The sequence below is a fragment of the Myzus persicae genome, unplaced genomic scaffold (genome assembly GCF_001856785.1).
Source record: "Myzus persicae strain clone G006 unplaced genomic scaffold, MPER_G0061.0, whole genome shotgun sequence".
Lineage (NCBI taxonomy): Eukaryota > Metazoa > Arthropoda > Insecta > Hemiptera > Aphididae > Myzus > Myzus persicae.
In genome coordinates this window covers 175133-190774 of record NW_019103792.1, presented here as the reverse complement: position 1 = coordinate 190774, position 15642 = coordinate 175133, and the positions used below count along the sequence as shown (strand labels likewise).

At 28.0% G+C, this 15642-nt stretch overlaps 1 protein-coding gene across 1 annotated transcript; it reads left to right on the top strand.

Annotated features, from left to right (window-relative positions):
* The first annotated feature begins 669 nt into the window (after window positions 1–669).
* Window positions 670–5454, top strand: LOC111035310 (40S ribosomal protein S15Aa). Its single transcript, XM_022316876.1, has 4 exons — window positions 670–805; window positions 1068–1222; window positions 1967–2132; window positions 5301–5454. The coding sequence occupies exons 2-4, from the start codon at window positions 1090–1092 to the stop codon at window positions 5392–5394; spliced, it is 393 nt and encodes a 130-aa protein (XP_022172568.1). The 5' UTR covers window positions 670–805; window positions 1068–1089; the 3' UTR covers window positions 5395–5454.
* Window positions 5455–15642: the final 10188 nt, after the last annotated feature.

The window sequence follows — 15642 nt, the reverse complement described above, 5'->3', positions numbered from 1 at the left end:
TCTTAAAAATAAAAACAATTTGGACCCCGACACCCCGTTCACATAATACATTATTTATATAACCTGAAATTTGACTGTTGAATAGTTACAATAAATTTCGTATGATTCGTGTCTAATTGTGCAAAAATCGTTATGATTTATTATGAATGATGATATAACACATCATATCCTACATTCAGTATACTCTATAGTCTATAGACTACCTGTAAGTACAAATATTATTGCTCGAAACAGTGCAATACGCACATACCTACATCGAAACATATCGATTAAACTAATACAACGTTCGAATATTCGAAAGCGAAAAGCAAAATCAGAAAAGATTATTTTATAATGCATTTTTAATAAATTCGTATGTCGTATGTCGTATATTGATATTGTATACTCATTTCTCGTATTCTCTTCGTGCTTGGTATGGAGTATGTGAGTTTTAAATTACGCGCTGATAGCTGCGTTGCCAACTACACGGCATGATTATTTTTTTTTCGAACGACCATTTGAAATTAAAAATGTATTCCTAAAAACGTAAGAATTTTCTAAATTAAAAATCTTAAAAATGTCTGTGATGAATGTGTAATGCTCTTGATGAAAATCTACCGATACTAGTTTTAATAAAAATAATAATACGCTATGGGTCGCGCGACGAAATTTTATCACCAACATAAACATAACCTCAAATAATCGCGCTCTCTCCCAGTTCGCCCTGCTGACAACCGTTCGCGATCTCAGTCTTTTTGCTTCGGGCCCGCAGTCGGTGTAATGTTTTGAGGTCTCTGATCGCATTATTCATCCATCGTAATCCCAGGTAATTTTAAGTTTTCGCAATCGCAAACCGACCGCTTTCGACCGTCAACTAGTGTATTTCGACAATCTGTTGGCAGCCCGACGATTCGTCGTCGGACTTGTCCGGATTTCGAGACCGCTCGTTTCCGGTCAATAATGGTCGAAGTTTTTCCGCTTTGGGTCTTCAGCGGACGCCGGCGACGGTACCACAGTCGATTCGGGCCTGGATCGTCGTCGCCCCCTATAGTTTGTCGAATGAGAAATTATTATATCAATTTTTTCAGGTGTTACAAATAAAGTGTCAAGATGGTGCGTATGAACGTATTGAGCGATGCTCTTAAGTCAATAAACAACGCCGAAAAGCGAGGTAAACGCCAAGTCCTTATTAGGCCGTGTTCCAAAGTCATTATCAAGTTCTTGAAAGTCATGATGAGTCATGGTAAGTTTGAGCTCACGTTACCGTAAATTATGTCATGATATACATCACCAATGAGATTTGCTCTGTGTTTTTGTCCAACAAAAAAGTTTCAATATCTTGGTTTTTTTCTACCGTCAGTCTCGCAGTATTATAACATCTAGTTTGTTTCAGAACTCTAGGTGTGTTGCCTTTTAATTCCAATTTCTGAAAAACATTAACATTCATAACAATAATTTCATCAATTCATATTTTTCACAAAATACAAAAAACTATTCAATTGTACAAATTGTTTTGTTCTCTGAATCTTAATAATGTTGTATATATTAAAAAAGAAAACTATTATTAATTATTTAAAGTTTGCATATGTATCTACATTTCATTAAATTTTGCTAGTAGTACCTACCTACTCATTTTTACGCTTGTCTCTAATTATCACTTGTTCGGTTGCGTAGTATGCTTATTTAAGTACTACAGTGATATAGTTACACCGTTACCTGCAAGTTACCTGCAGTTCATAAATTACTTTTATAATTGTGAAACTTCAAGATAGTATACTATGTGTTATCTGTAGGTTTGTTATTATAATTATTATAATATGAAAATGCAATCAATGCTAGTTCTTAAAAACACTGCCAAGTTAGTATTTATTTGTAGTACCTTTGTGGGTGTTATGAATACCAGGAACATTTTACATTTATCATTATATTACGTTTGATTTTTACTTGTAATATTTGATCAGAAATCTAATATTTATTTTATTTTTAGGTTACATTGGCGAATTTGAAATAGTCGATGATCACAGGGCTGGCAAAGTTGTGGTTAACTTAACTGGTCGTCTTAATAAGTGTGGTGTCATTTCTCCAAGATTTGACGTACCTATTAGAAATATTGAAAAATGGACTAATCAGCTACTGCCATCCAGACAATTCGGGTAATTTTGAGATTTAATTTAATTGGCTTGTTGGTTTTTTTAAGTCATGAATTCAACATCAATAGTTTTATTTTCATATACTTATTAGTTATTATTAATGATTATGTTCTAGTATTATTGGTTAAGTTCCTAATATGTACTATTTTATTATTGTTTTAACCTAAGTTTATTCGATTATAATATGTAAATTTAAAATAAGAGATATTTAGGTTTGAAATTACTGCTGTCATAGGGGGATAATTGTAGGGCTTTCTGTGAATTCTTAATACAGCCAGTCTTGCATTTATTCCACTTTGACTGCAGAAAAATGTTTTTCAAGCTGCCATATGCATGGCTAATACAGAAGAATTTGATACTAGAGTGAATCGACCTATTATCAAACTTTTAAGTTAGAACCTGTGTTCTCTGTGGTTTTTTAATGAATTATGATCATTTTTAAATATTTAATTCTTCACATACTCATAACAGTCATAACTAACCATCGAAAACCCACAGATAATATTTGAAAAGTCTGATAATAGGTCAATTCACTCCAATATCAAAAATTACAGCACAATTGAGACCAGTGAATGGAAATGTGTAATGCATGTCGTACGTGTTGAGACAACATACATGTTAAAGTAACTCAAAAATAAAATGTTATAACAGTTAAAGATTTCAAGACAATTATCAAATACATTTTGTATATTATACTAGTCTTAGGTGACTGGTATAACAATTAAAAATAAATTAAAAACGTTAAAAGAAATGTTAATTAATATCTTATAAATTATTAAATTGTCAACAATTTTATTGCTACAGTGTACACCATTTTATTATATTTGTTGAGTTATTCAAGTTTTTACCTTTTTTGAAATTTTGAAATTTTGAATTTGATTTTGATTTTGATTTGTCAGTGGTTTTTCACTAGGAATTGTTCCATGTAATTATTACACTTCATTTGTTCATCATTGATTAAGTTGTTTAACAGTCATATAACCACTTGTAAACAGTGTGGTATTTAAGTATTTTTTTTATTAACAAATTTCTGTGAATTAATTTTTATTTTTAACTAACTTTAAAAAAATAATATGATATCATAATATTCTGCCTAGAAGTAATTTTTATATTTTGAATCATAATTTTAAATAGATCTCCAAGCTAAAAAATTAATTAACTACTTATTTTGATTGTTTCAATAATAATTTATAATAGCTAAATATATTACAAATGTATTTATTATTTAACAATTATGCAAACTTTGGTAGTGGAACTTTAAAATTTAATGTAATTTTCCTTAAACCTTAATTAAATGTTTGCAAAACTAAAACTTACATTATTTTCAGATGTACTGTACTTATATGTCTTTACATTGCTAGCTTGTATAAACAAATTCATTTTTTTTATTTTACATTAAGATGTACACTATCTTTACTTATTTTGATTGTTTCAATAATAATTTATAATAGCTAAATGTATTTATTATTTAATAATTATGCAAACTTTGGTAGTGGAACTTTAAAATTTTAATGCAATTTTCCTTAAACCTTAATTAAATGTTTGCAAAACTAAAACTTACATTATTTTCAGATGTACTGTACCTAAATGTCTTTGCATTGCTAGCTTGTATAAACAATATTAACTACTTAACTGATTTTGTAATTAATACAATAATTGTATTAATTACAAAAGGTTAGGTTAGGCCACAACATAATGACTGTCATTATGTTGTAGAACTTGTATAGTTATTGATATAGTTTTAAGATTTTAAGTTAAAAGTATTAAAAATAGTAAAACTACTTACCTGTTTCAATATAAGTATAATGCAAACAATGGTCCTGGAAAATTACAGTTAAGTGTAATTTTCCTTAAACCTAAATGTTTGCAAAATGAAATCTTACATTATTTTCAGATGTACTGTACTTACATGTCTTTACATTGCTAGCTTGTATAAACAAAAAAATTTTAAGTACCTAAGATAAAAAATAAGTTTCTTGAGTACATTAATCTATAAATATGTTATGTACATATAATTTTTACTATATTAAGTTAATAATGTTTAAAATATTTAACTGTTGGTTTTATATTACCACAAAATCTGAAGATAAGAATAGAAATAAGAATATCCGAATTTTGATCAAAAAACCCAGATGGTCTTCATATCCAAATTTATTCGACATTTTAAATTGTATATTAACTAGTCATACATATGATATATATTCTCTATACTTGTATAATATGTTGATGATTAAGTATATTACCCTTAGAGCATTTTTTAATTCACTTTGTGTGTATTAAATAATTATAATAATCATTATAAAAGTAATATGGGATTTGGTATAGATATTTTAGCTGTTTCTGTTTAATAAGTGCAGCATAGTAAAAACCATACTTATCGCATCCATCAGAGCAATCAATTATTAAAAAATAATTAATTAAAAAAATTGCCTGGCAACCAATTTCATGTATACTTTGTGCTGATTTCAAACCTCTTTGTACAAATTACATTAATTATACTGATAGAAGCATAAATTGATAGTTTTTAACAAATAAATATCAATACCAATCCAGTGCCCCTTCGTAAAATTAGTGAATAAACTACTTTAATTAATCACTTATAAGCTACACATTTATTATTTCTTTGTGCAGATAATCAACACTACTGTAATGTATTTTTATATTTAAATTTAACAGAGCTACTAATTTTTTTTACTAAATTCCATAGTTGTGTTGAACTCAATTTTGGTCATTCAATAAAAAGTATTAGATGACTTTTATTTATATTATTACAATATATTTTTGTGGGGTAAAATATAATATTTTATTTATTTATTCATTACTGATATGTTTTGTATGAATTAATGATTACTGTTTCTCAAAATTATGCAAGTTCCGACAGAAGATATTTATTGTTAAATAACTTCTCATGAGCTTGCTAAATAAAACAATTACATTATTTTCAAATGTATTGTGCCAAATGCCATTACATTGCTAACTTGTATGCACAATTTAAAAATACATGTTAACTTAAAATTAATTTTAATGTATTAATATTTTAGATATTGTTTTATTTTTCTGATTTAAATTGTATTTTACTTAAAGGTATTAAATTTAATATGTATACTATAACAAATAATTTATACAATATGAAAGTTGAGTTATGAAACGTTGATTTTTTTTTTGTTACAGATTTGTAGTGCTGACCACCAGTGGTGGTATTATGGATCACGAAGAAGCCAGACGGAAACATTTAGGAGGAAAAATCTTAGGATTTTTCTTTTAAATTGTACGTTTTAACTTTAATTTTTATGACTAATAAAAAAAATGTACCATTACAAAACTATTTTTTTTTTTTATTATTATTGTTGATTATCAATAATGATGGGAAATTCATAAATTCTTGCTCAGTTTGTCTCTAACTCTAACCTCTAAATTATATTAAAAAGTGTCTTCAGGTATTCTTATTGATGTATTTACTATTTTGTATTAAAAGGTATGATATAAGATTGTTTTTGACAAAGCATAAGTCATGTTATTTCCCTGACTTACATTTCTTTTAAATCTAGCACTGAATATTTTTGGTTTTTGCACTATGTAGTACATTATAGTTAGATGATGCTTACAGATATGTTTGTTTGATTTACAGTTATTGTCTAACAGATTATTTTTAAGTGTAAAAAAGTAGTCTTATGTACACTTGCAAGTTTTGAAGGAAGTTTTCTATTATTTGTATTGGTGTATTTCTGGTTTTTACTATATAAAGTGAAACTCAGTAATTGTATTAGAAGTTTTTTAACATATTCTTATTAAATGATTATGTTTTACTACTGACACTTAAAAAGAAAAACTGTTTATAAGATGTTACTAACTATAAGGGCTACACGTGCAGTGATTTAATATCTTATTAATGTCATGTAAGAGTACTTAAAAAAATATTTGTTCAAATCTTTAATAAGATAACATGTGTCCTTAGTTAAGAATCCTGGTTGATGACTGACTAACAAACATTTTCTGGTCAAACATAAACTCAAAAGTTAAGTATTGGCTTGTAAATGGAAATTTATTTGAAGAAGATACATGCAATATGTAATAGCAGTACAACACTAATGATAAAGATACGAAGCATTGTATACAAGCAATATACAATGAATGTGCATTTCCCATTGTTGCTTGTTAGTAGGTATTTAAAATATTACCATTCTAAACTTCTAATTATAATTAATCTTGTATACCTATGAATATATTCTAAGCAACTACATATTGCAGTGGCTAAGCGATTTAATTTAAATTTCACGTGAACGATTGTGCATACATTAATTAATACGCTTTGAAGTCTATAATCATCACCACAATGGTCCTTTTTCTATCTTATTTATGAGATGCAGACGTTGCCTCTAATGCTATGTACAATATGCAATTGATGTAAATAGTTAATCTGAATGCATTAATTGGAAATTAGCAACTTAGGGCGACTATTATCCTGTGTTAATACTTATGGGTCTGCTATACCACATAATCTATCGATGCAATGGAAATCATAACGCAGTAGTAAACATCTGTTTGCATAGGTATTACAATAAAACCACCTAATTTAGATCAACCTTTTATTTATCTTTTGAAAATATATTAATTTTAATTAGGTACTTACCATAATTTAAAATAAGTTTAAATATTTTGAGATGATTAAAATATATTCAAGAATCTGATAAAAATATATGATCCGGAAATGTATTTCCATTGTGTGTTTTTCGTACTTAATAAATAGAGAACTTATCTGTTTACACTAAAATCTATCTGCAACTTATGTATAGTTAATTGTAAAGTTGCATATATTTTAGATTTCTTGATGTTTGTTATTAAATCTCATTTTGGTAATAGATTACCGATCATAGATGTCGGTAGATATAAGTAATACACTACACGCACAGTCCTCAATTGCAAAAAAAAAATTAAATTTGTCAAAAATTTACTCACAATTGTGAGAAATCACCAACAATGACAAAATGTTTAGTCAGAATGTAGCCGACCGATAAAAATAAATCGAAAATATTTACTATTTCTTTATCTTGAAATTCGTTTAGGTGAAAAAATACATATAATACCACACTCTTTCAATAGAAAATGCTTTTTGGCAGTCTGTGATTCAAACCCATCGGACAATAAAATACTATCTGCCTTGAAAAATATTGCACCTACAATACCGTCCTACCTACATCATCGCCAATTTATCAAAGAGAATCCATTAGTCAGCACACTATTTCTTTTTCTTTATGATTTGTTTAGCCTCTTTAAACTACTTTGACTTCCACCGTCCACCCGTAAAGCGCGCCACCTCATATTTATTTTAAGAAAATTTAAACTTTTTTAAGATTTTATTTGGCCGTAACGACGTCTACCAACCTATTCAGAATTTGTAGGTCCGATGATTTGTGCGTGTTTCCCAGTAAGGCGGTACCTATCTTTTTGAAATGCCAGTTTTTGTTTATATACAATTCGTTTTATTGGCAGTTACCAAAATTATTATGCCCCCCCCCTTCTCAGACATATAATCCAAAAAATATTATTTAATATTATATACACAGTACCTGATATATTTTATCTAAACAAACATTCAGAAGTTATAAACTTATTTTATAATTATTAATGTGACCGTATGACTCCATAATGGATGCGTGAACAGCCCCTTCCCCCAAGTTGTATTTAAATATTAAATTAAAACACCCTCCTTTTAAAAATCCTTTATACCTACATGATACGTGCCTGTTTATTAGATATATTATGCACTAAGATAATTTTTATAAATTGTATATTAATATTAGCTATTTAAATGTTAATTGATTATTAATGAATGTAAAAAAATGTTTGGTTACGCTTACGCATGAATGCTGCTCGAAACTATGAATATCCAATTTAATGATTTAAGATTCTCTTTTTAATATTTTATCATAATGCCGTCTACAATTTATCCGTTCTGTATGAAATCAATCGATTTTAACTAACAAACGTTCGATCCCCGGCTGATGACAACATTTTTGTACTATTTTTATTTATTTTATTATTTGTTCATCGATTGACATAAAAAGTATTATTAGCTTATTAGTCATTATATTTATTAAATTATTTATTTTTATCTATATAATAATGACAAACCGTTTTTGGTTTGTTTTGTAAACAGGTTTTGATACATACACACGAACATTATTGGAGGGGGCTTATACCCCTTAAGCCTCTCCCCCTCGGCCTATTTTATTGCGCCTTATGATAGTGTTCCCTACTAGGTATTGAGCCGTTGAGGTAGGTTTATGTACTCACGAATGTTACTTATTACACAGTAGAACAAAAGTAGAAGTCCGTTCTCGCGTTTTTTGTGGACATTTTTACAGGGCACCAAAATTGTTATTAATTGACACCAGTTTAAATCATTGATTTGTGGATATAGTGGTCACTATTTGCAGTGTTACTAATTTAAAAATCAACTGTTTCCGTAAAAGCTCATTCAAAGTATATCTTTACTGTCTGATATATTATCTAGGTACATACCTATTCTGTAATTATTAATCATAAACAGTAGAAATTGTTTGGAATGGTTATGACGTTGGTTGTACCTAGTAATATATCGGGTTTATTATCTGCCTAAAATTAAAAGCCCCAGCAAAACTCATGTTTTATACGCTAATTTGTTTTGGTTGTTATGACGTTCATTTTGGTGATTTTGGACAAATAGCATAGGTATAACTTATAATAACCATGCAATATAATATATTATACATACGGTTCATGTTATCGACGGTGTATGACAATTGACAATAATCAATTTCAAGATAGGGAAAAATATCAAACAACCAGTTTCAAACTTCACAGCTTTTACAGTAATATTATAATATCAAAAACAAATTTTGAAAAAATAGAAACAAAAATAATAGACTTTTCTTTCAATATGTAATGAATACGCGTTCCAGTTTAATAAAAACTTTTATTAAATTTTGGTTGTTATGACCTTTTTTCCTGGTCCCTCGAATAATAAACTATTTATATTAGTTAATGGATATATTTAATCAATGTCTGTAATTCAATTATTGTAAACTAATATTAACTGTTTTGGCTGTCGATCTGTGATAGGTGAAGGTAGATAAACATAAAAAATAGTGCTCTAATAGCGTGCCAATCCCAATTGGCTCTTCTCTAAAATTATGGAGATATTATATCGGTGTTTCGCGGTTCGAGTGAAAACCGAATTGGATAGGCATTGTTGTTGTTTATATAGGTATATCTACCCTTATCACAAAAATAGGCCACGTGTCTCTAAGTACCCACACGAGATAGGTAGGTACAAAATTACAGCTGCATAGTTTCTTTGTGGGTAAAATGCGCATGCTGAACATCCTTTGAAATTGTTTTTGTGTAAATTATTTACAAGTCAGCTATCAATCACTGGGTGTTGTCATACCTGCGTTGTTTGTATATTGTTCATAAATTACAAAAATACCTACCACTGTATAATCCACAAAATATACATTTTATCTTATTAATATACAGCAGGCGGGTGATTCGTCAAGTATATGAATATATGCTCTCCCCAATTTGTCTTCATTAAAAATTATTCGAATTCTAATTTTTGGAATTTAAAAAAATACTAACCATATTTTAAAATGAAAATTTTTTTGTAGTTGGTGACAAAAACTTTTGTTTTCAAAAAAACTGGCGTCCCCCCCTTTTAGACTAAATTATTTACCTGGTTATTTTTCTGAAAATGTTGACGTATCAGAATTGAAATTCGAACGAATAGTCTTTTGGTTATTTACTTTTGTATACCTACTGAGGATAATTATAAGCACATGCCACATGATGGGTTTGGAAGATATTGCTATCGTGGTTATGGTGATTAATATTAATGTAGATCCAATACTCTGCATCTGTTCTATAATTCTGTAAAACCTCTTAACTTTTTTTTACTACATTTTAACAGTCATAATATATGTGAGTCTTCTCGCTTTTGTTGAGTATTCATTATTTTCATAAGCTTATTAAATAATTATAACAATTTATTTTATATAGGTGGTTGCATAATTTTACCACGATGTGCAGCTGGTCACCACATACCTATATACATTGCACATAGAAAGAGGGGAACAATTTTGATTCCTCTGCAACTCAAAAAGGATTAAAAATAGTTATTAAAAATTTCCTTCCTTCTTCTACACCTTTTTTTTACATTAGAAATTAAAATGGTTTATCATGGGTCGGGCCACCCTTGTCTTCCACATACAACATATTATACACATACAAAACCATTCCTCCGCATTAATTAGTGTTGATAAAATAAAACGCAGGAACCAGAGTACATACATATTATAACATCAAACAAATGGTTGGGGCTTTAATTTTTTATTTAATTTATTTAAAAAATACAAATAAAATATAATCAGTTTCATAAATAATTAAATGTAAATTACTCTTGACTTATATTATAAATAAATTGAAAAACATAACAAATATGTTTAAGCTGGAATAACTCTGAATAAACAACTAAACAATTTTACCACAATATACCAGAACAAAATAGTGGATACCTGCATTATAGTACCAATTATCAGTTTTTTTTTAGGTGAATGATATTTTTTGCAATAATTATTACCTATTAGGTTATAACTTACAATATAAGTAGATACCTGTGCCTAAAAATATTCTGTTTACTTTTTGAATATTATGGACAATACATTAATACAGGTTTTCTGATTTTGATTTTTTATGTTTAGCCTTTAAAACATATTGTACTAACAAAAACAACGAATATACAATAATAAAATTACCTATACATATAATCAGTTTTTTCTTTTTTATTAAACAAACTATCCGCGGTGTCTGTGGCTATTTTACGAGATCAGAGTTTTAGTTATACCTAACTCAATAACAATACCTACCTATATTATGTTAAAATAACTTGCTGATAATTTTTTAGAGTTCATAACAATAATGATGTATAGGTAGGTCGTTACAGGTAAGTATTATGCGTTTTTAGTATATTATATAATAGCATATTTGATATATTTTTCACATTTCGATGTTATTGTAAAACAACATTTTTGAAAAAAATTCTATTTTTTGAATACCTATAGCCTATAGGTATGTTTAATTTCGTATTTTGAAATATCATTTTCTTAGTTGACTTCAATAATATATATATAATATAATATAAAATATATAGTATAAATTATTTTTTGTTACTTACTTATTTTTTTACTTATCCGTGGTTGCAGATGTATTATATATTTATATGTTGGTATAAATTATAATGATTAATGAATATGCATTGAAACACCCATCATGGAATGGAATGCGAAACAAATAAAATATTTTTCATGTTATCATAACGATTTGTTAATTAGCTTTCGTTTGATATTTATTTAATAGTATATTAATATACCTACCTGGCTACCTATCTATTAAAGAATTCCGTTAAAAAAAATATTGATTGTTAGTTTAACAAAAATGTATTATTACCAGAATATACCAGGCACTTTACACTATTTTAAAAAAGGGTGTCGTAAGAGTAGCAAAGCCATAAGTTATTACTTAATACAGATATTTGGATGTTCCTATGTAATTTATTATTAAAGAGACGAATTGTTGCTGACTTTGCTCTTCTTACGACACCCTTTTTAAAACAGCTTAAGGTATATGGTATATTCTGGTAATAATATATTTTTGTTAAACTAACAATCTATTTTATTTTTAACGAAATTATTAATAGCTAATTAAGTTTTTGATGCAGTATTGCAGATCCCCTCCAATACCGAATACGGATCTGGCCATTGTATTGCCATTGTATTCTTTTTGAAAGAGATAACAAAACAAAAAAATTTTTTTTTTATAATTGTAAGTGAAAATGATATACTATCTGTATTAATTAAATTCAAATTTATTATTAAATTATAATTATATATCTTAGTTACATTTTTAATTTTTATACTTGTATTCAATATTATTTGGACCGTACCAATATGTATTATTTTAAAGTTTAAAACTGTAAGCTATTTATAAATAAACATATTTTTTTATAATCAACATCATTTTCTATGAATTATTGTTGTCTCAAATAGATATTTCTGAATTTTAGGGGCTCCGTAATTTTTTTTTAGGAACATGAGAGCTCCGCGAACAAAAAAGTATGAGAACCGCTGGTATAGACTATAAATCAAATACTTAAAATGTTTTTTGACACCATGGATATTATGCAAAAAAAAATTATTTCTTAACATTTGAAATTCATAGTGATCATTATAATCCAAATACGATAGGTATTAAATTATTTACCTATATGGACAATATTAAATTACGAATTTATATCAAACGATAATATTTGTGAAAGTTTAATAAAGTTATACATAAAAGACTTGCTTCAAATTATATTAATACTCTAAGAACATTTACTGATTTAAATTTAATAAGAAAGAATATTCACCGTGTCAGATTTTCTTTAGTACTAAAATAACCTAAAGGCACGACATTTTTATAATTATATCAATACCAAAGACCCATAGAACTGTGTGAATAGTTTCGTGGTATAAATAGCTTAAAACTACTCAAAATAATTTGAAAATTTAATATTGAGTAAAGGAAATAATAATATAATTAGGTAATGGGGAAAAGTTTCAAGTTCCTACGATGAATATCTTTTAATTAAAATAAAATAGCAAAAAATCGTTATTTTTATTTAAATATCCAGTTTCGTCAAAATCAGAACTTCAAACGCTCATAAATGATGCTTAAATGTTTAAATTTATTTTTAAATTCCAGTGAAACAAACTGATGAAGACCTTTTTTTTTAAATTTGAACTTTAAACGATTATTAAAAAAATGTTAGGTAAGTACTGCCATTTGGTATTTTTAAATTACAATTATTTTGTCGGAATCTACAGGTTTTGCTTAAATTTTAAATTTTTTATTTTTTCCCCGATTATTTTGAAAAGTTTCTACTGAAAGAATTTGACCAACAAAATCCTTACCACAGGTCATACAATACGTGTTCCAAACCAACCGTTTCCCCCTACAAACAGCTAATGGCCATGGTTGCCGGGGCTTTAGATCATTAAAAAATAATAATTTTACCCACCAAAGTATGCTCTAAACACAAAAATAATTATTAATACAAAGAATTAATTATTATAAAACCAATACATTGAATTATCTAAATCTTGAAAAATGTGTTCTATCTAAGTTATAGGTAATCCAACTTATTGTTTCTACCAATGATTGCATATTGACATATTGTAGGTATACCGGTATACGGTTCCGTATCGATACCAGCTTTACTGCTTCTCGTTTCACTACAGGTTTTCCAGTTATATACAGTATATACCTACCGTTATTTTCAATATTTCAAATGCAATTCTATAAAAAATTCTTATACCTAAGCCCGTTCTTTCTTCCGGACCGTTCATTCGTTCTTACGGAAAATTCGCCATTGAACAATAATGAAAAATCAGTTATTGACCATTTATTTCGTTTTTATGTTTAATAACTGTTGATTTAATGATATTTTTGTAAAGATTTTTTTTTACGAATAATTCTAGTCAATATTCAACAACCCCACAAATACAGATTGAACAACTAAGACCGGTAAAAGGAATCTGTCAGCTTCCTCCAACCCGAGTTCTCCGGATCTTGATCCAAACAAAAATAATAAAAAACTATTCATAACTGCAAATCGATACGAACTGTTAACGCAAACTGATTCTGATAACTCACCAGTTAACCCATCATCCAAAACACGAATGAGAGCATCGTAGATAGACAAAATTAAACTACCACCACTAATTTTTGTAAAAGGTGTAATAAACTTTCCAGACTTATTTTCAGCCTTAATTGAGATAATTTAAGTAGTTAACTTTTTCTGCAAATCCTCATCAGATAGCTTAAAAATCCAAACCAAAGTCGAGCCTGAATTCCTGTCCCTGGAGATTTTATGTCTGCAGTAGTTATTGCCGTATTGTTTGGTCGGTCCGGTTTTCACGATAGGCGTTCGGTGGTCGTTTCGTAGATTCTATTCGTTTTGCACGTTTTGAGTGTGCAATTCCCTGCAGTACCTACTCTGAAATACCACCGTTTTAAGTCTCGGTATTGGTGGTTAGGTGAAGGGCATGAGTTTTCTGGTAAAGTATGTGTCTTGTCACACCATCGTGGAGGATGCTAATCCTAACTACTGACCTGGGAAATCGGTGGTGTCGCAAACTTCACGTACCTATTTAAGTATGACGAGGTCGTCCGCACAGATGGCGCTTCAAAGATGACTGTTGAAGACTCCTCGAAGGCTCTCGTGGGTAATCCATGTCCATCATTTTTGGATACTCTACGACGAGACTACGGAAGTCGAGATCTCCGACTGGTTCTCAACTAGTACTAATAAGTAATATTAAAGAATTATGATCAATTGAGCCCGGAACCGGACGACTGCATCAAGAGCACCCTTATGGAGCCGCAGACTGCATATGACCGTCAAAACCCACACCCTAACTACACCCACAGTAATTTATATTCTATTCATATTTTATTTATGCTTATTATAAAATTTTTATATTATTACATATAATTTAGTTGGTGTATTCATATATTTTTCCACGTTTGTTGAAAATAATAAAATTATTTTATTTAAACGATAAATGTTAAATCTCAATAAAATATATTGGAGGATTTTGGCCAAGTAAAAGTATAAGATTACCAATATGGTATCATTTTCCTATCAAAAAAAGTAATGACAGACTGAAAAAAATTTAAAAACACACATACACAGTACACACACACACACACACCATTTTAAAATTCATATATTCATCGTACCGTTAGGAATCTAAAATTAATTTTAAAAATATTTCGAAACATAAGTTATTTGCTATAAAGAAAAGAAAAATCGTTTTAAGTAAAATTAATCATCCTGTTTATAATATAAAATAATAATATAATTGGATACACACGTGTTTTAACATTAATGTATTAGTTAAAAGCAAGAGTGAACTTTATTAAATTATAATTGTAACTTTATTATTTATAATTTTTAATACTAATGGATTTTATTCATCTGGAGGATAACGAATATTAATACTTTAAATTTGGATACTATTAATTTTGTATCATAAATGCATCAGAATATCGTAATGAGTATAAGATAGAAATTATAAAAATGTGTACACATAAGCATTATAAAAGCGGTCGTAGACTAATACAGACAAAAATAATGTTTTATATAATAAATAATAAAAAATCGTAAAAATATTTTATATAATAAATCTATATTATATTTATACAACTTTAAGTTAGATTTTATTTATTCTTAGTATATAAACAGCAAGTAAAGCTATGTATAACATGCGTTTATGGAAAAAGCATAGAAAAAAAAATTTATTAAACTATTCGATTAAAATGTTTACCTTATGAAAAGCTTAATACTTCACTTCTATATATTAATGTTCGAAAAATCGTGCAGAACAATTAGCTATTAAAATGCTAACTTAATAATAATAGCTATAATAATAGT